This window comes from Antrostomus carolinensis, unplaced genomic scaffold, assembly GCF_000700745.2.
Source record: "Antrostomus carolinensis isolate BGI_N321 unplaced genomic scaffold, ASM70074v2 scaffold17649, whole genome shotgun sequence".
NCBI lineage: Eukaryota > Metazoa > Chordata > Aves > Caprimulgiformes > Caprimulgidae > Antrostomus > Antrostomus carolinensis.
Genome location: NW_010336599.1, coordinates 25,432 through 49,083, shown reverse-complemented (window position 1 = coordinate 49,083; position 23,652 = coordinate 25,432). Strand labels below are relative to the sequence as shown.

At 45.5% G+C, this 23,652-nt stretch overlaps 1 protein-coding gene across 2 annotated transcripts in view; it reads left to right on the top strand.

Moving 5' to 3' along the window:
- Positions 1-23,652, top strand: part of LOC104530366 (uncharacterized) — a 58,444-nt gene that overhangs the window by 10,965 nt on the left and 23,827 nt on the right. For both annotated transcript variants that reach the window (XM_029086717.1, XM_010174928.1), the window contains exons 2-3: positions 8,174-8,249; positions 9,528-10,018. In XM_029086717.1, coding sequence (XP_028942550.1) covers positions 8,174-8,249; positions 9,528-10,018 — 567 coding nt within the window. The remainder of the gene's footprint in view (positions 1-8,173; positions 8,250-9,527; positions 10,019-23,652) is intronic.

Genomic DNA, 23,652 nt, shown 5'->3' with positions numbered 1-23,652 from the left:
CAGCAGCAAATGGGCTGTAAATTACAGATGGAGCTAAGTCACTATATCTTAACTGGGGTGGATGACGCCTCATAATGAAGGTCTTTAATCCTTCAGGCTCCTTCTAGTCTTCCTGGCTGCTGTGCTTTGTGGTGTCAACACTGCTGAATAACACTGCTCCTGTGGGGTAGGAGCCAGGGGAATGCCAGGGCTCCGTGCTGTGAGCTGTCAGAGGAGTTGACCTCCTTTGCAAAGGGATCGCTTTGCAGCAGAACCGTTTTGTAGGTCGCTGCTTCTTTGATGAGTGTTTCCTGACAATTTACCACTGTTTTCTTTGCTAATTCCCTTCTGAACTATGTATGTAAAATGCTGTCTCCATGCATAGGGTGAGAAAGGTAACATGCTAAGATGCTAGTTTTCCAAGAGAATCCTTGAAACTCAGATACTCGAATCAGCCAGAAATCTCTTTATCGCATCAGCAAAGCCATGAGTGGAGTAACAGAGATGGAGAGAAACTTACTGTGTGACTCCATCCCGTGCTGGTGACTGACCCCTGAGGCCAGGCTGTGCTGGGTGTTTGTACTGAGCAGAAACCCAGTGGTGAGAGGAGAGTAGGAGACTTACTGGGAAGTGGCACATCTGGAAGCTTCACTTGCAGATGGAAGTGGAGTTGGAGGAGCGTATGGTTTCTGTCACCATAGTAAGAACTATAAAGCTTAATCAGCCTCTTAAGCTAGCAACATAGGGATAGTCTGAGAACTTTGTAAAAAATTTTTGCTACCAGAAAGGATGATACATATCACAGCATGGAGCTGCAGTATTCCCCTGGCTCCTGTACTGCAGAAGGTGTCTTAATTGGTAAAACAAAGTGGTTTGGGAAAGCAAAGAGGAAACTAGAGGATTGAAGGCTCTACTGTAGTGCTTAACACCTTTGTTACCAGTCCCCATCCACCTGCTGAGTCAGGGCTGTAGTGACTTCGTTTCATCTGTAATTTCCAACATTATGACCTGTGAAATCATGGCCCCAAACACGTCTGGAGCTGTGTTTATACAAAGAGATTCTGGTTCTCATAGTGGCTTTGAGGATAAATAATCTAAATTGAGTTCTCTTAAGATTTGGTGTGTTTCAGGTGCTCACGATCAGAGTCTGGGTCTCTTCTGCCTAGGAGGCATTTTAAAGTCTCTTATTTTAGTTGCTAGCATTCCTTTTGTGTCCCCTGTTGCCACACAAGTTTGACTGATAGCTGGTGGGAGGAGCATGTGCATATATGTGGGTCGCTGTACTATTGGTCTCTGCTGGGTAGAACTGAGTCTATTCTTGTCTCTTTGCAAGTACTTCATCTTGGATGTTTATTTTGAGCGGAATTTAAAAAGGTGATCTTGTTTTTACTCTTCTAACAATATTCACCCAGACCTTTGAGAACAGACCGATGGTGGATAGGAGTCAATGGAAAAGGCTGTTGCTGTGGCTTACCTGATACTTGTGTTTAAGACCTGATCCCTAGCTGTTGTACAACAGTGGAGCTCAATTGTAGGCATCAGCTGCGTTCAGTTCCCTGTGACTGGAGAACACGAGATGTCTGTTGTTTCTGGTGACTGTGGAGTCCACGTGTTCATGCAGCATAGGCTCATTGGTGCTGCATACTCCTCTGGAGCAATGGTGATGCATCAGGACTTGCTGGTTTTTATTTTGTGAAAGCCCCTGGTGTTTTTTTCTTTAGTTTTCCCCTGCAAAATCATCTCGGCTTAGCCCTGGGAAAAGCAGGAGAAAAGGAGGTTTGATGCAGATTCTGACTGCTGCAAGAGAAGTGATGTGGGGCAGATGAGACAGTGCAGAGGGTCTAGCTGTGCTCTGTGGATTTGGCATGAACCGTATCTTGACCAGTCTCTGTGGCCCTTCCCAGTGCTGCAGCCAGCCCCACTGCACTTGTCTCTGCAGAGAGTCCTCTGATTCACTCCAGCTGCAAATGAGGATCCCCAAGCCTAGGGCAGGGCCCTCTCATCTCTGTAGGTCTAGGCCAGGTTTGGCCACAGTTGTGACTTCTGTCCAGGAGCTGTACAGAGTAGATAAACATAATCTCACTGTGCAAACAGTACATTCAAAACACACTTATTAATTTGTTTGTGGGATTACAGAAGGATGAGGGAGAGGATTTAAAACAATAAGACGACTGCACATGCACCCACCTACCGCTCGCCTCCTCGCTGTTCTGTGCAAGCCTAGCGTTTTCCTCCCAGGATCTAGGTAAGCCAACTTAAGCCCATGCTTATGGAAATCAAGCTCAGTCGTTGTTCCTCAGAACAGAAGCTTGGTTTCCATGTTTTCTGGTTAATGACTCCCACCACTTGCACCCTGAGAGTTGCCAGTCACCGTGTTTGCCTGTGTCTGTGTAAGGTAAGCATTCAACAAAAATGACATCTGTATTATTAAAACATTGTGGACTTGGCTGCCTAGAGTGACTCTCTGCCTCCTTCAAATCTGTGAAACCACCAACAGTTAACTAGACTGTAGACCCATGCAGAGGATGATGCATGGGTCTGACTAAACATGCAGCATTCCTACAAAAAATGGGCATTTTGCAGTCTTTGTCATGGGGCAAGCCTGGAAAACAAGGGCCTTGAGGAGTGCTGTGTCCCACTGGCCCATCACTGTTTTCACTGACTCAGTCAGACAGTTGCTCTGTCAAGCAGGACAATGTTCAAGGGTTATGAACCCTGGGTTTGAATTGTAGCCATTTGCAAGGAAATGGGGAAAGGAGTTTGGAGGCAGAGCTGTTATGAAAATTAAAAAGGAAAATAATAATAACAATGGAAAAAAATACTTTAGAAAGCTTTTCCAAACTAGGACTGTTCTGGCTGGAATTTTAGCTGTTGAAGGACCCCAGCTGTAAAACCCAGATCTAATCTGGGCAGTTATATCTCACTTGTAGATGTCTGAAGACTGAACTGAACCTTTCCTCTAATCTCTAACTCTGCTGCTTTTCTTGAGAAGAGAGCAAGCATTGCAACCTCTTTTACTAGCATAAATCATCCCTGTAGAGCTGAATATGTCTAAATTAAAATTTAAAGAAGAACTTGGGAGAGGAGTTAGATGTTAATTTGAAGGTCTGTTTGACTCACTCCTTCCTTCCTTCCTCATGTTGTTCCATGGCTCAAAACTGCCTTGCAGTCTCTCATAATCTCCCTTGTTTTCTCACTCTCTTTAATTCAGAGTTTCTTATAATTGGGAGGATGGCACCTCCCTGGTTCAAGATCAAGCAGCGTTCCATGGCAACTACAGCAACTGTTGACCTGGAAAAATAACAGTGGGGAAATTTAGTAAAATGTTTTTACTAAAGCCAAGCAGTTGGGAAGGAGAAGAGCCAGCAGCAGAGCCCTGTGCTGTAGGATGCCCATGTCTCTAGCAGACATCAGTAGTCGTCCCTTTCTGCTTTTGTACCAGGAACCAGTGAGTGAGACCAACTCAATAAAGTCTCTCTCCAGGGCACCTGGAAGGGGCTTTACTGGAGTGACAGGGCTCAGGTGAATGAGCCTGTGTCACAGTCTTGTATGTGGCAGCACAGGCAGCATTGGCCTCTGCTAGGGAAGCCACCTCCCTGGAGGTGTTCCTGATTCAAGCTGGGAATGAAGGATTACCTGTGGTCAGTTGTCTTGTCTGCTCCTCATGCACATACCCTCCATGAACCAAACTAACCTGTTGGTGTTTTAGCTTTTTAGGACAATACAGCCAGTAAATGAAGCCTGCTGGGAGAGATTTGTTCTGCCTTAGAAGTGAGAGTCTCTTCTCTTTTGTAAGCTCCCAGATAATTCTTAATGTAATTACTTTTGATCATATGATAGCAGGTTCATTTCTCTTCTGTAAGCAAAATCAAGAGGAACTTTGCTTTATCATGGTGGATTTTTTAAATTGCCTGGGCTTTAGATTCTAAGGGTGACTGTACCCTTTAGGACCTGGGCAGTTCTGGCTGCAGCTAGTTATCATTACTCAGTTGACAAGCAGCAGTGTGATGAGAAAGGCAAAGATTTTCTCCATCTCTAACTTTTTCTTCTATCTGCTAGTTTGTCTTTCATGTTAAATCTCCTTCAGAGTTAGAAGCTTTACACTCAGCTCTCCTTAAATACCACCTGGTTATTCTTCACAAACCCGTCTTTCCTTAGGGGAGATGGATGCAAAATCAAATGCGTGGGGAAACTTGTCCGTGTTTCCATCTGGCACGGTAGGAGTCCTTAGCCTGACAGAAGGCATGTCTGGTGCTGGAGCTGAAGGACCCAGGTGTAAGACTGAGATCCTCACCAACAGGAGGCTGCTGTCTTTGAACTTCAGATCTGATACATTTCCAGAAGAAAGACTGGAGGGTGGATGGATGCTCGTCCTTTGTTTTCTGTCTTGTTTTGTGCTGTGGCTTGTAAACATTCGCACATCTATGTGAAATGGAGATTTTCTTCTCTTTAATTTTGCGTGTTAAGGTACAGGGTGTACTGGGCACAGTCCTGGGCGACCTGTTCTAGTTGAATCAGCTTGAGCAGGTGCTTGGGCTAGATAATACCAAGAGGTCTCTTGCAGTCTAAACAGTTCTGTGATTCGTATGCTGTGAATGAAGCCATGGTCCGATGGGATCTTTGACATGCAGATCAAGTGTTCTGTTACCGCAGTGCCACGACTCTGAGTTTGTGAGGCAAACAAGACTGTGCTGCCTTGGACAAAGGTAAATCTGTGATTCATATAACACAGGGACTGTGCAAGGGAGGCTGCAGGCCTGAACAAAATACTGCTGTGTTTAGTGGGATGCTTTTAAAGAGAGGACAGTGTTACTGTTAGGGCCTGGGAAGAGTCAAGGATGAGAATATTTATCTCCAACTAGTCAGATCATTAGTCTTAGATTGCCTATATCTTTATAGTTTCTGGGAATTCTTGTTATTCATACAGACAGACAGTCCTTTTTTTGATCTTCCATTAATCTTTACCCGACTGGTATATTATGGCAAGGAGTTTATTGTGTAAAATTGGAACTCTGCAAGAATAATGGTTATTCTGCTATAAATACGGTTCTCTGTTAGGGAACACGGGAGCTAGGGTCTCATACACAGGAGCTTGAGAGACTTCAGTTCCCACAACCAGGACATAATTTGTGGAAGGATTTACTAATAAAAAGAGAATTTAACAATACTAAAATAGAAGAACTATAGAAATGACAAATGGGGGGGAAATGATGATGTCTGTGATTGAAAGGTATGAAGACCAAGCAGGAGGGTATTTGCATGTAGGTAACCACACAAAATCAGAGATAAGAGGACTTCTGAAAGACAGTGCAGGTTATAGGACATCAGAGGCAATGTGACTTCTGAGTTTTATCATCTGTTTACTTCATTCATGCATAAAATGCACAATTGCTGGATTTTAAGGCTTTTTTATGATTAGCCTGTGATGCATATTATGAAAATATTATAATTTCTGAGAGTATTGTCTAGAACAAGGGTATAGTCAGCCAGTGGGAGTAATGGGAGAAACCGAGTCTGAATGTTGGGAGAAATGTGCTACTTGTATGTTCTTCCAAAAGAAAAGGTTGGTGTAGGAAGAGTGGTTCAAGATGTGTCTCTTAATTGCCTTGACTATGGGAGCCCCTTTTTCCCATGAAGCCTTTTGTATTGTCCTACCACTTTAATTTCTTTGGGCTATACCATGGGACCAAATCCACAGACTCAGTATCTTCTTGTCTGAAAAAGGTTTCTCTTCTCTCACAGGTGCTCTGAAGAAAACCTCTAGAGAAGTGTTTGAGGCAACTCACGGGGGATTTGTCTTGGGCTGCCTGTGAGACTGGAGAGGACTTAACGGAGGAGAGTTATCCATGTGAGACTAGGGCCTAGCAAAATTGCACTTGTGCAGGGAGGAAGGAATATTTTGGAAGCCCGGGACTAGTAGACACAAAGGCCTTCAAAATGTCAATCATTGACTCAAATCCAACTCCTATCTTAAGTATCTCAAACCAGAGACATTGTGCAGCAGCTCTTTGACCTGCATGTGCTAGATGTCATTACCCCTTTTTTGGAAGCAGCACCGTGCCGTACGTACACAGTACAAAACCTGAAGCTGACAGTTTTCTCACACAGAGCCGTTAAACCTCACTGACAACCCTGCTGTGTCTGGATGAGAGGGTTTCTATGTGGGAATGAGCCACAGGCTAAGGTCAGCACCTCCCGAGCTAGAATCCGAGCCTTAGCTTTTGTAATGAAGACAGGACCACTGTCTGTCTGTACAGCAGCTAGCACAATGGCACCTCAGTGTCAGCTGTCCCCTCTCTGAACTACCATGGCACAAACAAGGTATTATACCTGTTCTGGGGACAGCCAGAGGTCTGTTAATTTGGCAGTGTTCCTCAGTGCCAGCTGCCTTTATTAAATGATGCATGCAGCTGAATGTGTATAAGAAAATTGTAGTTGCAGTGGGAAAAACAGCCCCCTGCGTTTACTTCAAGGATATCAGCAATGGGGATATGGAAAGTGCCACTTTCCCCATTCATCATTTGACAGTTAGGAAAATAGTTTAAAGACTAGCAAAGAAGGGAAATATTTTCTGATTTCTTAAAGGGTAATGTAAATATAGAAGGTTAAAAGGTAGATTTAAAAAAGGAGGAGAGAAAAGATAGCAACAGGCTTTTGGGGGAACAAAACCCCTAAACACAATCCTGGAGGATGGTCACTAAATAGATGTGTTGACTTAATAGCTGTCAAATAGAGTATCAGTCATAATTTCTCCAGTATTCCTGTTTCTCTGCATCAGCTCTATGTCTTTCATAGGCATGTAGTTAAGTGTAGTTGCTCTTCTGGGTCTTTGGGAGGCTGAAACACCCCCAGGACGTTTCCCTAGGAACAGTGGTTGAGGTGAAATGAGTCCACATCAGTGTAATGTGATGGTTGCATGCTGCCTCCTCTTCTATAAAAGTCAAGCACAGCACATCAGACACTTTTAAAAGGGAAACACAGCATGTAACCTTTTGAAGCCTATTTCCACTGGATTCTGTTGTGGCCAAGTAGCTTGTGAGACTGAGCTAAGAATGATGGGAATGTTTGTTGTTATTCTGAATAAAAAGGTGTGAGGAATAATAAAGCTCAACTTGCAGTGATCATGTTATTACAGAACTGTCTATTATAAACGTTTCTTTTGAAGTGTTGAATTTTCCTTTGACTCATTTGGTTTTGGCCATTGCCAGAGACACATACTAAGCTGCATAGCTAAGAGGTTTTATCTAATAACTTCCAGGTATGCTCTATGCAGCAGAACAAAAGTCACTTTAGGAACAAGGTAGGTAGTTTCCTCTATGTAGGAAACTCAGCAGTGGGATCTATCTGACCTACAAAATCTTGGTTTCAGATCTCTCAACCCTTCTCAAGAGGCAGCTACCAAGTTTGTTCAGTGTTAGAACATGTTTTGAGTAAGTGGGTATTTGGATATACAGCAAGAGCTGGTGAAGTCCATTGGCTGACCCAGAGCAAATGTTCCCGAAAATTCCCGATAGACAAAATACGTGAATTGTCATTACTCTTGGTGCATTTAAGGGTGTTCAGTGGGACTGTGAGAGTCTGTGCTGGTGGGGACAGCATAATGTTATTGTTTGCATTTCTGTGGAATCCTGTTTCTTTTATTTCTATTACATTCTTCAGAGTTGTCCTGTAGGAAAGCAAGATGAGTCTGTTCTTTGGTGGCTTGTGTGTGTGTGTCTTCAAGGGGGAAGTGTGAGTACATACATAGGAAGGCTAAAGTTAACATGCCACTTCCATTTGTGGGTGCCTTACAAGACGATAGCGCTGTTGACAGGATGTGTCTTTATTTCAGCGGTGGGTTTTGGAGATTCAGTTGTCCACGTGATGTGGATGTGGTAGGCCATGATGGTTAGAAGCTGCGTGTCTGGGTTGCTAAGGGCAGGGTATGTTCGTTGTGCTTGAGAAAGAGTTGGTGGTGCAGTAAGGTGGAAATAGTGGTGGGCTGTGTGTTTTGTGTTGCTGCAAGTAAAAGGATACAATGGGAGTTTGAGGTTGGGAGGTGAGGATGTGTGTACAGGGAGGTGCTGCGGCCAGGTGTGTGCGGTTAGGTGGGATGGCTGCATGCAAGATATGAGAAGGGGAGGGTGGGGGAAGTAGCTTGGGTAGCAGAGGGCAGTGTTCACAATGAAGCCTTTTCTTTCTTCTTGCCCCTTAGATCTCCTACCCCCCAAGTGATGAGGACAGTGACGACTCTGAGGGAGAGAACCAGGAACTTGCTCAGATCGACAGAGGTAAAGGGATGAGATAGGAGGGTCTTTGGATGCTATGACTGAAGTCCATTTTGCTTTTCACTTGTGCTCTTGGAAGTGCTTCCTTCTCTGTCCCCAGTGTACCACAACCAGATGCATTAAGTCTGTCCCCTTGAAGTCTTTGGGACCTCACAGGGAGAAGCTGGTGTTATCAGATGCTGCAGTCACACTTTTCTTACCAGAGACAGACATTGTTAACCACATGTTAAGGCCTGAGTGCTGCAGACATGGGGCAGAGAAGATCTACAATTGGGCCAGCAGCAGAGCTGGGACTGAAAATTTATCTTCTGTTCCATGCTTGTGCACCTGTGTCATCTTTGTTCTAAGTTTCCCCTTCTTTGCCATTTCAAGTTTTGACCTTCACTCTCCTCATTCCCCTGGACCCCTTGTCTCATTAGCTCACTCCCTCCTCCTGTACTGTTGGTATTGGGCAGCCCTATTCTTGAATCTAGCTGAGGGTCTGATAGAGGAGAGAAAGGTGGTCTGCTATTATTTTTGGACCTGGTATTAAGCAGCTTAGAGCTGTGGGTGAAATCTTAAGTAAATGCATCTGTTGAGCTATGCTAAGTCTCTGCCATTTGTGCATGCATGTGTTTTATCGTTGTTCAGCCAAATTCAAGTGGATTCTTATGCAGAGACAGAAATTGTTAAATTCCTGACCCACAGGACATATCCTGTTGAAATTCAAATCCCTGCTCCACATGCTTAACACAGAAAGAGCTCAGCAGAACAGGTAAAGCGTGCCCAGCTTATGGCTGAAGACAAGCTCTCTTGTATGACAAGCCTTGTAATAGAAAGAGGACTTTTACCTCCAGAAACCAGATCTCTATTATTTGAGCCGCAGATGCACTGCTTAGAATAATGTAATTTCTTGTCTCCTGTGCCCTGAGAACTGGTCACTAGAGCTTAATGTTTTTAGCCAGAGGGAAGTGCCTAAAAACACACTTGTAAGATCATCTGTTCTTCAAGTTTAGGGAATGAGGTGGGCAGCAGATCCATTTCCTTGTCGTGCAGCTGGACTTCCAGGTGACAATTAGCAAGGGGAGGTCTAGCAGTCTGGTCTAACCAAAGATCTGTAAACTTCCAGAGGGCAACATTCAGCTGGGTGGTGTTTCTTCTGGGGAATAAAAGGTGGAAAAACAGCTCAGAAGTCTCCTTTGGAGGAGATAAAAAAAACAGGTCAGGAGAAAGCAGGCCTAGTTTATTAGGGCATGGGACACAGATCTGCTCTGCCACTTCTCTATCTCCTTCTCCCACTAGAGAGAAGACGGAATTGTACCTTGACCCCTCTGGCCACCAACCAGCTCCAGAACCAGGAGAACCAATGCTGCAAGGTTCGGGCCCTCTTCCATGCCAGCCTTGACCGCCACAGCTCAGAAGAGGAGCTGGAGCGCATCAACCGAGAGTTTGCCGCTGAGAAGCGGAAGTGGTCCCAGGTCAGCAGGCTTGCCTGCTGCAGTGACAGCAACAACACCTCCTCCAGTGATGAAGAAGTGAAGAACTTGTGCGCCATGTCCTTCCGGCCTGTGTCAGAGCAAGCTGATGGCCTGCATGCCAGCCCAAGCCCCGTGCTGTTCAGTGCCTCCCCTCCCAAGAGACTCCAGCCCCTGGTGCGGAGCCCAGCCTCCAGACCTTTAATCTTCACAAGCGTTGGGGCGGGCCTTGAGCAAGTCATGCCTTGTAAGAGATATCGACAAGGGTATGGGGATAAGGTCAGCAGGCCCAGTCTTGACCTGGAAAAAATGCAGCAGGTAAGGCAGAACTTCATACGAGGAGAGCAGCATCACTTGAGAGAAGGTGTTGTAAGCAAAGACAGAAAAAGGTTATTGAGGCAGGGTCCAGTAAATTAATAGAGTTTCTTCTTGTGATCGCATCCTCGGAGGCATAACTGGTACTTTGGCTGTCTTTCTAGGATAAGCTAGGCCTAAGTGTAGATAACCTCTTGAGAGGTAAAGCTATTGCTACTTGAGTGGCTCTTGCTACAGTTGGGCTGTTCTCTTGCAAGGCAGCACCCATACTGTCTGGTTCATTGCATGACACAGGAACAAAATCAATGGAATTTGCTTGTGTCAAGTTACCCCAGCTGCCATCACCTGACTCATAGAATCACAGAATGGTTTGGGTTGGAAGGGACCTTAAAGATCATCCAGTTCCAACCCCCCTGCCATCAGCAGGGACACCTTCCACTAGACCAGGCTGCTCAAAGCCTCATCCAGCCTGGCCTTAAACACTTCCAGGGAGGGGGCATCCACAGCTTCTCTGGGCAACTTGTTCCAGTGTCTGACCAGCCTCACATGAAAGGATTTCTTCCTAATATCTAATACAAATCTACTCTTGTTCAGTTTATAACCATCACCCCTCCATTCTGTCAGTACCTGCCCTTGTAAAAAGTCCTTCCCCAGCCTCCCTGTAGGCCCCTTCAGGTACTGGAAGGCCGCTATAATGTCTCCCCAGAGCCTTCTCTTCTCCAGGCTGAACAGCCCCAACTCTCTCAGCCTGTCCTCATAGGAGAGGTGCTCCAGCCCTCGGATCATCCTGGTGACCCTCCTCTGCACTTGCTTCAGTAGGTCCATGTCCTTGTTATGTTGGGGCCTCCAGAACTGGATGCAGTACTCCAGGTGGGATCTCACAAGAGTGGAATCATACCATTTACTCTGAAATTAATTGCTTAGGGGTGTATAAAGAAATACTTTTGTGATTAAAATGGTTGTAGATTTGATGATGATAGGTACTTCCACGCTTGGTGAGCTCCTTGGGCCCAGCTGCCTTTATGCCTCCTATAAGAGTTGTACACCAATGTAAAACAGTGCTTTTTAACCTTCTTAACATTTTACAAATACAGACTGTTTACAGTTTGCTCTTGATGCAGTTACTCTTGATTTTGCAGGACTTTTGTAGGGGCCTGGGATTGAGGTGTGTAAATGCAAGGACTTTGCCTCATCTCTGCAGGAGCTGGGAGATGGGGCAGGCCTGGTACTGGTGGGGTGGGCTGCCCTGTGCAGTGCCCATCTGGTGCCTCTCTTTCAGAAGGTGTTGCTATAGAGTTAGTATTTCAGCTTGCTGAAATTTGTTTTTCTTCTTGCACTGGTGTAGTGTCAGTTTGAAAGCGTATCTGCAGACATCTGCTTACCCTGGTAAATTGCAGTAAGTTGAAGATAGTTATTTTCAGTTCTGAATTTCCTCTTATTGGGGAAGAATTTCACTGCCTCTGGTTGGTTGGATGTACTGGTTTTAACCTCATTAACACCACCCCCTTTAAGCCTACAAGATGGACCCACTAAAAGAAAGGACTATGTATTTATTTTCCAAGGCCTATAAAAGCGAGACCCCTCCGTTCCCCTGTTACATTACTGCTTGTTCTCAGTCCTGCTGGCAGCATGCATCCCATGAATACATAATACAGAGACTTGTGGTTTCAGTACAGATTTCCTCACCCCCTCTTCACCCTTCTAGCCAAGTTTCTGCTCACAGAACATTCAAAAGGCCCAGTCTTGCATTTCACATCACCCAAATCTTCTACTGATACTGACAGACTTTAATTAGTCTCACATCCTAATGAGAGGAGAAGAAAGCTGGTAAGCCTGTGCCCAGCCTTCTTTTTTTCAGAGTGCATGTGATTAAATGGAGAAATGTTCTTTTGGCCCAGGTGCTTTCTCTGATTTGGATCCCAGGCGTAGCATCTACCTGCTCTGCCTTTAGTTCCTTTCAGCAGTGTGTTTAGGAGTGTGTTGGTGAAAGTTAGGGGCTAATTTAAATAAGCTTTCTAAACTGTTGTGGTTTTTCTGGGAAGCCTTGTGAGAATGATTTGCTTCCTGGTCTGTCTGCTCTCTACACTTCTGGATTAATTGTGGCAAAGATTTTTGCAAAAGAAGTTGAAATCTGGAGTGGAGGTGGGGGTGTATTTTTCAAATGACATTTTTACTGTAGATGTCATTAACACTTCTAGGTTGTGGAATCCCTGTTATAAAGAAAGGTTATTCAGCTAGTAGTTTTAATTTGAAGGTGTACTTTTGTTTTTGTAGAGGGGGAAACATGCAAAGTGAGATGCAGTCTGAATGTTGTAACAGTGTTCGGTCTTTTGTATTATTTTTATAGTTTTAATTGGTTAATTTTCAACCAGTATCATCTTGAAACTTTATGATGACCTCTCGCTTGCTACCTGTACTTGTCTGCTACAAAAATAATGACAGAAATAACAGTAGTGTTGTAGATTCAGTCTTCTACTGACATTTGGATTTCCATCAGCTTTGCTAAAATAGGCGGTCTCATTTCTTATGACAGTGATCTGAAATCTGTGTTTTGTTTTGAGTTCTACCACAATATCATTATATGAAGCTGGGCAAGTCTCATTCAGTACCTCCATTCCCTACCTGTAAAATGGGACCAGTGTGTTTGTCTTGGTCTGTTTTCATTCTCCAAAAAAATTGTGTCTGATTAACCACGTGGGCAGCACTTGGCATCATGTGTTTTTTAGTCAGGTAAACAATGCAAACGAGGAATGATAATCTCAAACTGACTACTCCAAGGCTTCATCTGGGCTCTGAACATCAAGCTATTCTTGCTTTGCAATTCTTATCCTTACTGTCATGTGTTTGCCCATGAGAATACAGCTGAAAAGTTTAGAATCATAGAATCGTTTAGGTTGGAAAAGACCTTTAAGATCAAGTCCAACCATTAACCTAGCACTGCCAAGTCCACCACTAAACTGTGTCCCTAAGCACCACGTCTACACATCTTTTAAATTATCTCTAGGAATGGTGACTCAATCACTTCCCTGGGCAGCCTGTTCCAGTGTCTGACAACCCTTTTGGTGAAGAAATTTTTCCTGTATCCAATCTAAATCTCCACTGGCGCTTGATCAGATGGAGACTTCTTTGAGCAGCAGATGTGGTTTTTACTTTTGTCCCTGATTCTTACTTCCCATTCCTGCAGCTCTGTGGAGCTGACAGATGACAAAGAGTACCAAGCAAGATTAATTTGTGCCAGAAGCAAATGTGTTCTGAGACAAGAAGACACTTTTGGGTGCATGATGTGGTATGAGTTACTCAGGGGTGGGTGAAGAGATGCTGAGTGCTTTGCCTTTGCACCAAATCCTGCCTATGTTGTGTGGTGACAGAAAATTGGTCCAGAGTTGTGCGGAGTGGCTCTGTTGGGATGCTTAAACTACTCTTAGGGCTGAACGGACAAGGCAGCTTTTGCGGAAAGGCCATGGATCAGGGGCATGTGATGTCCAAATGTCTTCCTGTGTTCCAGTGATTTGGTTCCTTTTGGTAAGGAAGGGGAGCAAATTTGGGAAAGCCAAGTGGGGTGGGGGAAATCTGAGTGCTTTTAAGGGGTTAGGGTATTGCTGTGCTTCTACCTCTGTGGCCTGTGGATAAATGGAAATCTGCATCATCTGGGCCTTTCAGTTCAGCCTCCCTCATTTTTTTTGAAGAGCTGCACAGGAGCAGGTTTAAAATGTCCCGTTCTGGTTGGGTGCCAGGCTGTGCCTTTCCAGCTTCACGGGGCAGCGTGGGTCTGCCTTTTTGTGCCCAGCCATGAGCTTGGACAGTTGGCGGGTGTATTTCCCCCCCTGGCTGGCTGGTCATCTGGCCACCCAGCCTCTTCCTTATTGAGGCTGAACGAAGCAATTCAAAGCACGCTTTTCTTCACTCCTCCAAAGGACTAGAAAATTAGCTCAGAAGACTTCTTCCTTTCTTTCACCTAATTGGGCAGAAATACCCTGGCTCGTGCAGACACCAGCATTGCTGCAGTGAATACCCACTCCCAGCCACCCCTTGATTGTGGTCCTTGGGCAGCAGTGTCATTGCATGCAGACCTTGTTGCCAGCCACTTGCTATTTAATGAAGGTTGTGCATGTCCTAGAAAGACTGTGGCTGCTGCCTCCCTGTTAACTTCAGCAGATCTGGCTTTTTTTTTGGCAGTGATGAGAGCACAAGGTCAAGGAGAGCAGGGACATCCTTTGGTGGCTCAAGGTGAAGGCACCAGGTGATGCAAGGGTCAGCTGAGGTATAAGGAAGTCCAGGGTGTCACAAAGACTCCTTGGAGCTGCTCAGCTGGTTCCCAGGGGATGAGACTAATTGGTCTTGGCACATTGTGTAAACAGATAGAGAGGAAGTAAAGGGTCCATCCTCCTGTGCTGTTTAGTGGTACTGGCTTTGAAATTTACTTTCAACAGCTTGAGAAGTTAGAGTATAGCATTTGCAGGGAGAGAGATCATAAAGAGATCTCACTTGGAGGAGAGCAGCTTTGGGTTGTCATGATGAGCAATCCAAATTGTCCTCACGTATGTGTGGGTAGGTGGCTGGTAAGGAAAACATCATTTTGAAGTACAAGGCAGAGGGTTTGTGTATTTCCAGTTATACTACAAAGTCACTAGTTCTGAGCAAGTTGTGAAACCTTTCTGCCATGGTTTGCCTGCATGTAGATTAATATCAATATCGTTGTCTTATGGAGGCTTAATGCATTATTTAAAATACTTTGAGATGCTAGGATGAAAAAGGCCAGCACAGAAGAGAAAAACATCCTGTGCTAACATTTGGATTTCTCACTGCAGACACTGCACCCTTTTGGTGGGTGAGTAGTTTCAGTGCACAACAGGAGAGTGGAAGTTTGTCTTGGCTTGACACTGAAAGTGGCCTGGGCACAGTGTGAGCCTCAGTGTGGCCTGGGCACAGTGTGAGCCTGGGCAGTGTGATCTAGGCTCAGCTGTGTAATACCAAGCCCAACAGTCCTTCCACTGAATATTTGAATACTGGCATTTTGGTTGAACTGATCGGCACTGAAAGCTTTATATGGGATGATACTGGTTGCACAGAGGCTGCAGGATGGCCCTCGCCACACGTGACCAAGGACTAGTGTGTGACCCCTGGTACGTTTGGGTCTGGGCTTTGGGCTGCTAATGGCTTCAGGCTAAGGTTTCCATAGCCTTAGCACAGCTGGGCTTTGCCCTTGCCTGTCTCTCCAGGACTTGACAAATAGCTTCCAGATAGAGAATGTGTAAGCTTGCCAGTCCTTTTCACCTCTTGGTCTCCTGTTTGAATCCAAGCCTTGTCAGCCCCTGAAAATTGTTGTCATCTGTTTGCCCGTCTGAGCTTGCCCCTGTGCTGAGGGAGTGCTGGAGAACCCACTGCTGGTGGTAGTTTCATTGCTGTTCCTGCCCTGGGCCTCGCTCTTCAGAGTTACTGAGTGGAGTTCAGGGGCCCACGCTGAGCATAATGGCTTACACCACTTCCTAAGGGGCCCAGTGCCAGAACTTGTCTCTCCCAGGTGTGAAAAGTTGGGCCATAGCAGCTCTCTGTCCCTGGGTGCAGCAGAGTGCTTGTTGAAGCAATATAATAAGGAAACTGTTGCAGAAACTGATTGCACCATTACAGAATGAGAAATCCTGCTTCTGGTAACCTCCTGCAATTTTGCTTTTATTTTTTACACCCAGAAATATTCTACAGCAGCTGTTCCTCCAGCACAGAAGCCCTTGTCTATCTCACCCCTGCCAGCATTTGGCACTGAAGTAGCCAGCAAAACAAATACTATGCCTGGCAGTTGCGAGGCAATCCTAGCATGAGAAAGTTTGGGGCTGAAAATGATTTATTAGATTGTCTGGTCTACTTGTCTGAAAGGATGTAGTTCTGGGGCAGGAGGCTCTGGGACTCTAGACTTGTACCACGTGAGTGGGTGATGGGGCATGGTAGAGGTGTCTCATTCTATGTGCCTTTGGAGGAGCTGAGGAGATGTTCTCTTCTGGTTTGATGTCTGTTATAAAGACTCTGGCTTAGAGCCACCCAGCTGATGGCTGATTTGCTGACTAAGGCATTTGTAGTCTGCCAGTGGCAGAGAGAAGGAGAGTGCGAAGGAAGGGTGCTGTCTGGGAGGTAGAGAGAGAGAGACTCAGCAGTGAGGGAAAGCATGAGGAACCCCACCTTGCCCTGAGGAGGCGGTTACGACTCTGCCAGGCAGCAGATATCTTTGTCTTCTTCTCTGTGTCCCCTAAGTGTTCCCTGGGTGGTTATCTAACCCATGCACAACATGCTGTAATGGCAGTGCCAGTGTGCTTCTGAGGCTGGATGAATCAGAGCATGGGAAAGCAGTAACCCATGTAGAACTTGGCCTAGCTGCTTCCGAGAGAGGGTAATGATTTCCTCTTCTTTCCTGAAGGTGGCAACTGCGTTGACTTCTTACGTCTTCACTGACAGTAAGGCTCAGCTGCTGCCATGGCACCAGTCTGTAAATGCCAAGGGCAAGGCAGGGAGGATAATCTAGTCCTATTCCTAAGCTTTCAGCATCAATCATATGGCAGACGTTAGAGCAGTCTCACAGAATGGTTGAGGTTGGAAGGGACCTCAGAAGGTCATCTTGTCTAACCCCTCAGCTCAAGCAGGGTCTTCTGGAGCCAGTTGCCTAGCCTGGTATCCAGACAGCTTTTGAATATCTCCAAGGATGGAGACTCCACAACCTCCCTGGGCAACTTGTACCAGTGCTCAGTCACACTCACGGTAAAAGTGTTTCCTGATGTTCAGAGGGAACATCCTGCTGTGTTTCAGTTTGGGCCCATAGCATCTGGTCCTGGCACTGGGCACTGCCGAAAAGCTCCAGGCTCCGTCCTCCCTTCAGATATTTGTACAAAACTATAAGATCCCCCTTGAGCCTTCTCTTCTCCAGACTGAACACTCTCAGCTCTCTCAGCCTCTCCTCATAGGACAGGTGATCCAGTCCCTTCATCATCTTTGTGACCCTCTTGGACTCTCTCCAGTACCTCCATGTTGCTCTTGTATTGGGGACTCCAGAACCAGACACAGTACTCCAGGTGTGGTCTGACCAGTGCAGAGTAGAGCAGAAGGATCACCTCCCTCAGTCAGCTGGCAACATTCCCTCTAATGCAGCCAAGGATACCATTCACCAGCTTCTCAGTAAGAGGACATTGCTGGCTTGTGTTCAGCCTGGTGTCTACCAGGACCCTCAGATCCTTTTCTGCAAGGCTGCTTTCCAGCTGGGTGGCCCCAGCATATACTTGTGCTTGGGGTTGTTCCTCCCCAGGTGCAAGACTTTGCTTTTCCCCTTGTTCAACTTAATATGGTTCCTGTCAGCCCATTTCTCCAGCCTGTTGAAGTCTCTCTGGGTGGCAGCACAACCTTCTGGTGTATCATCCATTCCTCAGAGATTTGTGTCATCAGCAAACTTGCTGAGGGTACCCTTTTCCCCATCATCCAGATCATTAATGAATATATTGAACAGGACTGGATCCAATATTGACCCCTGGGGTGCATCACTAGTTGCTAGCCTCCAACTAGACTTTGTGCCATTGAACACAAACCCTCTGATCTCAGCCATTTCACCCAGTTATCAGTTCACCTCGTTGTCTGCTCACCCAGCCTGTACATCAACCTTCCCTACGAGGATCTATGTTCTCTGTACATTGTTGAAATACAGAGTTAACTTCTGTGCAAGTCTGCTCCAATTCTGTCTTGCCCTTGACATCTGTTGATACTATGTTCACCTTTCAGGTGTGCTGCTAGCAGACTTTCATTCTGATCATGCATCTGTCCTTGGACGTCTTCCACCATTGTGGCAGCCCTGGCAGCGTGTTGGTTTGTCCATTCTTAGGGCTGAACGCTTCTGCTCTTTGCCCTTAATCCCTCCCTCCCTTCCTTCCCTGTTTTGCCTGAGTGGATTTTTGATCTGGTTTTGTAACGCCTGCAAAGGGGCAACAATTCAAAGGGGCAATGGACAAGTGACCCACTATATGAGTTGTTCTGTCTGGAAATATCTATCTCTTTTTTTTTTTCTCTTCTCCTGGGTATCTTGGGAGCTTGCATGTTGGTGAATATAGCTATTTGGACTACCATGGGACCTCAGTCCCATCTGGTCTGTCTCCAAGCACGAGCCAGTAGCTAGAACATCTGTTGAAACATCTAACACTTGGTTCCTTGTGGTGCTGCTTTGAATCATAAAAGAGTGAGGATTAGGTTGGTCAGGGTGATTTGGAGTGCCCCAGAGAGCTTGGTTGAGGAGAAGCAAGATGAGGGAAGGAAATTAAGTGTGGATGAAGTTTGGGAAAGTATATGTTGAAGGCAAGAGAGATGTATGGGATAGGAAGGGGAAAGTGTGGATGAAGTTTGGGAAAGTATATGTTGAAGGCAAGAGAGATGTATGGGATAGGAAGGGGAAGAGGAGGGTAAGAATGAGTGGAGACAGAGCTAGAGAGAGTAATTTTCTTGTATTAAGATTCCCAAAGGGACAATAATAGCACCTGGCACCAGTGGCAGTAAATTATGAGCCTGAGGTTAAAACCAATGGCTTATCATTTAGATTGGCAGTCTTGCTGGCTACCTTCCCAACCCTGCTGTCTTTCTTTTTTCCTCTAAGCTCTAAGCCTGGTAAGAAGGTATTAGACTAAAGCTGATTCTTTGGCTGCAGACCAGAGAGAGGAGATCAAATAGGCATATGGGCACCACTGGCATGTGTCCTTGGGATGTGACTTAGGGAGAAGTCCTGAGTGATGCTGGTGGTACTGTGTGAGACTTGAACTCTTGGTGTGACTCTGAGGGGTAGGTAGGCATGCAGGGAGGCAATTTGGAGGAAAAAAAAAAAAAGAAATGTTCCCCCCCTGAAAGTGACTGCCAGAATCTCTGCACTTGAATGCGTCTTGACCTCTAGCATTCTTCTCTCAAAGCACCACAGAAAGTAGTTCCTATTGAACTAGTAGAAGGAAAAGCCCAGTTTCCCATATCTACTGGCAGTGGTTTATGGTGGGCTGCCAGCAGGTCACACAAAACATCACTCGGCAAAAGCTAGAGATCCTAACTGCAGCAACAGCACAACTGGTTAAAATGTGATGGGAGGTGGGGTGAATGGTGGTCACAGATTGGGTGCTGGGTTGGATACCCAAGGGGGCCATCCGGCAGCATATCCCTGTTCTGACTCTTGTGTGTTGGCTGTTGCGGGTCCTTTTTGAAGAAGGTTTTCCAAAGGATGTTTTGTTTCTTGCTTTGACACAGTGCAGTGCTGAAGGATAATGCTGGCAGGTTCTCTTTCCCACTCTCTGGATTCTGCCCAAGTAGCCTAGAGGGCCTGGCAGATTAAGAAGTTTTGCTGCAACCTGTTTATACTTTGTAGCAAGACCAGTTAATAGATGTTGCTTGGAAGTGAAGGTCAGGAGCTTCTCTAAAGTGTTTTTCTCTGGAATGGGGCTGGATTGTCCTCACCTCCCCTAGCCTTGGTGTGCCTGGACTAGAAGGGCTGCCAGGGTTGGGTCCCAGTGTGGCTGTTGAGTTGGCCAGATACCTTTCCTTTCCCACTCCTCCCTTAGCATGTGGCTCATTGTGATACAAATATCTCATCATTGCCTGGAGAGAAAAGGAGTTTGCAGGCGGCTTGACCATATGCCGTCGCTGCCTATGTTGTATTTGGTCTGCGGATGAATGGATCTCTCTTCAGGCGTGATAAGCTGCATCTTTTGCTTGTGGTAACAACCTCTGAAAAAGAGAAAGCCTTGTGTCTTTGGAGGATCAGTGAGGTGAGCTTGAGGAGATTGGAAAGGGTAAATGGCTGTTTAGAACCAAGCTGCTTATTCCTCATGGAGTCCAGGGAGCATCTGGTGATGGCAGTTTTCTGCTTGCTTTTCTGACTTTATTATATAGATTAAGAAACTGAAATGAGCAGAAGATAGGTTAGTCTTTTTCTTTTGTTCCTACCCTACCACCACCACCACCAAGTGTTTAATTCCCTGCTTAAACACACAAGTGGCGAGTCTCTTAGAAGTCAGCACCCATAAGATAACAGGGGCCGCTGCTGCTTAAAAATCAGATGGTAAGAGCCTTGTTCAAAGCACTACACAGAAGTGATGGTAGCGAGGAATGGAAAGCAAGAGCTTGTTTTTCCCTTTGCTTTCCATGGGCACTGCTCACACAGAATCACAGAATGCTTAGCTCCATATCTCTGAAGTAGGACACCTTCCTCGTCCAGCATGGCTTGGCACTGGTGTTTGGGAGGTGACACAGGTGTGCCTTGCACCCTGCAGTCTCCCCATGGGGCACTGCCTGTGAGTGAGGAGGAGGGAGGTGGTAGTGAGGGCTTGGAAATAGCAGAAACAGGGCAGTCATGTGATGGTGCAGATTAACTATTAATGCTGGGCTTTCATGCTCCAGTTTTGCCACCGCAGACTGAAAGCAAGCAGCTTGTCCCGGAGCATGTCCAAGACTTGAAAACACAGCAGCCATTACTGTTCAATAGGCAGAAGCTGTCTGAGCTTTTAAGGCCAAGTCCATGACTAAAGTAAACACTCTAGGAAATAGTGTTTTTGAGACAAGCTTTGGCTTGGTAGAATAGCCAGCCTGGCTGTCAGCAACGCAGCTGTCCTTGGCGTGGACTGGGGTTTAGCTCTGATTTTCTGCCTTAGCTCTGAATAGCCTCTCCATTGTTGGCTTGCATGAGAACCGCGCTGCTGGGCTCTGCTCGCACTTTCTTTCAGCCTGTTGATGTCAATGTGAGTTTTGGGCATTGGTCCACAGCTCATCTCACAGGAGGAGGCACTCAATAGAGGCATCTACTTCTCATGTAGACGGAGACTGAGCTGAACCAGAGCAGATTCACTTCTAAAACCCCCTGCCCTTCTCCAGAGCTGTGTTCCCAGATACACACTGTTTGTTGAGCTGCAGTTGATTTTAAGGAAATGATGACCGATAACTCCAACCCTCTCTCTCCAAGACAAAAACATATAATTACTTTTTTTCTAAATTGAAAGTTTCAAAAGCATAGGTATTCTGGGGGCCACAGGTAAATTAAAAAAAGCACAAATGAAGATACTTAAGAGAAACCCTATTCAGTTTGCTGGTTTTCCTCATTAAAAATAGTCTTTTCAGTCTCCTGTTGTACTTTGCTTGCTCATGCAAAGCAATGTCCATAGGCATGAATTTGCAAAACTGAGGATAGCCTAGAGTGCTGTGAACTTAATATAAATGAAGTCTGTGGTCATGCCTGTGCTAGGGCAAACTATATTTTTAATTCTAAAAATGTGCCTGTGTTTTAAAGCACCGTCATATCCTTGCAAGCTATAATTTCACCTTCATACGTTTGGTTATGGAAAAAATAGGTTAAGCAGTTATACAAAGGATAAAACCCTGAATTGCTTTGCAAGTTACTTTGCAATCTTGTTGTAAGCATGCTCATTTTTGACAGAATAGGTAAGTCTTTTGCGTACCTGTGGAGACTTTAGGAACTCCCTATCTTTCATATAGTTTCAGAGACACATCAGACACTCCTGTAGGCTCTGGTGTGATGGTAGGTGGGCATGATTCAGTTAAGAAACAAGGAACAGCTTAACAAATTTTCCAAGTTGCAAATCTAGTGGATCTGTACAGTTCATAGTATACGTAGAAATAACCTTAAAATGGAGCCATTCAGATGTCTGGTTTTCTTCCTGCTGTAAACCTGGTACTTGTTACATTATAGGCGATGTGGTTGGCAGCTGGGGAAACTGCCACAGGTCAGGGAATGCCCTGGGTTTGTTCAGGAAAGTCTGTTACTGCTATTGTTTGCTGTATGTGCAGGAAAGACAGACAAGCCTCACACAAGAACATGGTGTACCTGGCTAGATGATAAGACTGTATATTGAGCGTACCTTAATGTAAGTCTTGAAACATAAGCTGTGGTGCTTTTTTCAGAGCTGTGATTGGAATAGTACAGTGAGTTCATGATACGTATATTTTCATTGCTAGTTCTGAATTTGGTGTGCTATCAAATCAAGCTCTTGTTTTCAACTTAATATAATTTCCTGTCATCCTCTGAATAACACAGCTCTGTTAAGTTTCTAAGTGTTGTTAGAGGGATGAGTATAATTATGAGCAGTGGAAGTGGTGCTCTTGGAAAATGTTTTTTGAGCAGAGAGACTTCTAGTATGACATCTTTTTAGTATTCTTGTATCTCTTTCATCATGCACCTAATGTTCTTTTCAAGTCTGACTGCTACAAGAAGTGTGAAAGGCATTTTTGATGTGCTAATTCTTCCCGTCTGCATTTTGCAGACTCTTTTACTATGGGCAGTTATGCTAAACAGCCTAGAGGAAAGACCCTAGAGATGAGTGAAACAGTAAACCACAAGAAGCTGAAAAAAAATCAGATTGGTATCTCATGATGTGGCTGCTGGTAGGGTTAGAAATAGAAAGCAGCAGTAACTGCTGCTGCAACTATGAACCTTGCCTATGTTGCTTGGTCCACTGAATCAAACTCTACTGAGTTGAGACACTGGTTCATTTGCTTTCCAGATGCAAGCATCCAAATCACTCGTACCCTCAAAACCATATAAATGTGGTATAAATTTTTGCTTCTATTATCAACTTTTCTCTGTGCCAGAGGATCTTAATGAACTTGGCCTTGAGACATTCAGGTCTGCCTTTGTACTCTGCTCGCTCTTCTTTTAATGAGATGATCTGAACTCTTGCCCTTCTCTAGTGTGGTGGGTGAACAAGCCCTCGTGGTCCTAGATCATGATGATTTTGTAAGTGTGAGATGGGCCAAAGTCCTGAACTGAGAAAGGGAAACACCAAAATGATTCGTGTGTTAAAACTAATGTGTGTTATGAGCACTGGCATGTGTTATACAGGCTATGATATGGACTTTACATGCTACTGAGTTGAAGGTTTATTTCCAGCTATTTGGAAAGTGGATGTTGTTGCAGACAATGGAGTGGCATACATGAGGCCAGCAGTTCTATGACTAGTTCTTCATGCACAGCTCTAAGGGTTGCTGTGCTCTGCTAGTGCCTGTTTAGAATGGTAGTGGCCTGCTTCTGGCTCTGAGCTGGCACATCACTGCTCTCACATAGGGGAGGTGGAAGAATTTGGCAGGAATAATGTGTATCCTGTCCTGGCACCCATGGACAAGCAGAGATGCTGGAGCTCAGTGCATTGAAGTGTCCAGGGAAAAGCACTGTTGGCCAAATAGGCTGTATTTCTCCTGGCACTGGGGAGGCTTCCCTGGACCCCACCTTCTGTGCCATCTTGAGCCACGTGCAGCCACGAGGATGTGAACAAAGGGGATGCAACTGGGTATCAGAATCCATGAGTGCTCATCTCCAGCACTGAAGGGAACCATATACCTACTTAAGAGGAAGGACAAAGCACCAGGCTGGGGGTGCTGGCTCCTCTGAAACCTGTGTGAGCTGTTCACGTGGGTACAGGCCTAGGCCAGCCCTTCCAACACCACCTCAGGCCCCGTGTGCTGTGCTGTGTAGTGCTGTGCTGCGAGAAGGCAGGTGTGGGCAGGAGCTGCTGCGTGTGGGCATGGGACAGTGTTCTCTGAGCACGCTGGTTAGTTATGTGCTACATAAATGGATTAGCTCCCTGGAGTAAGAGGCCTTTATCCTACTAGCTACCTAGCTGCTTCAGCATGTT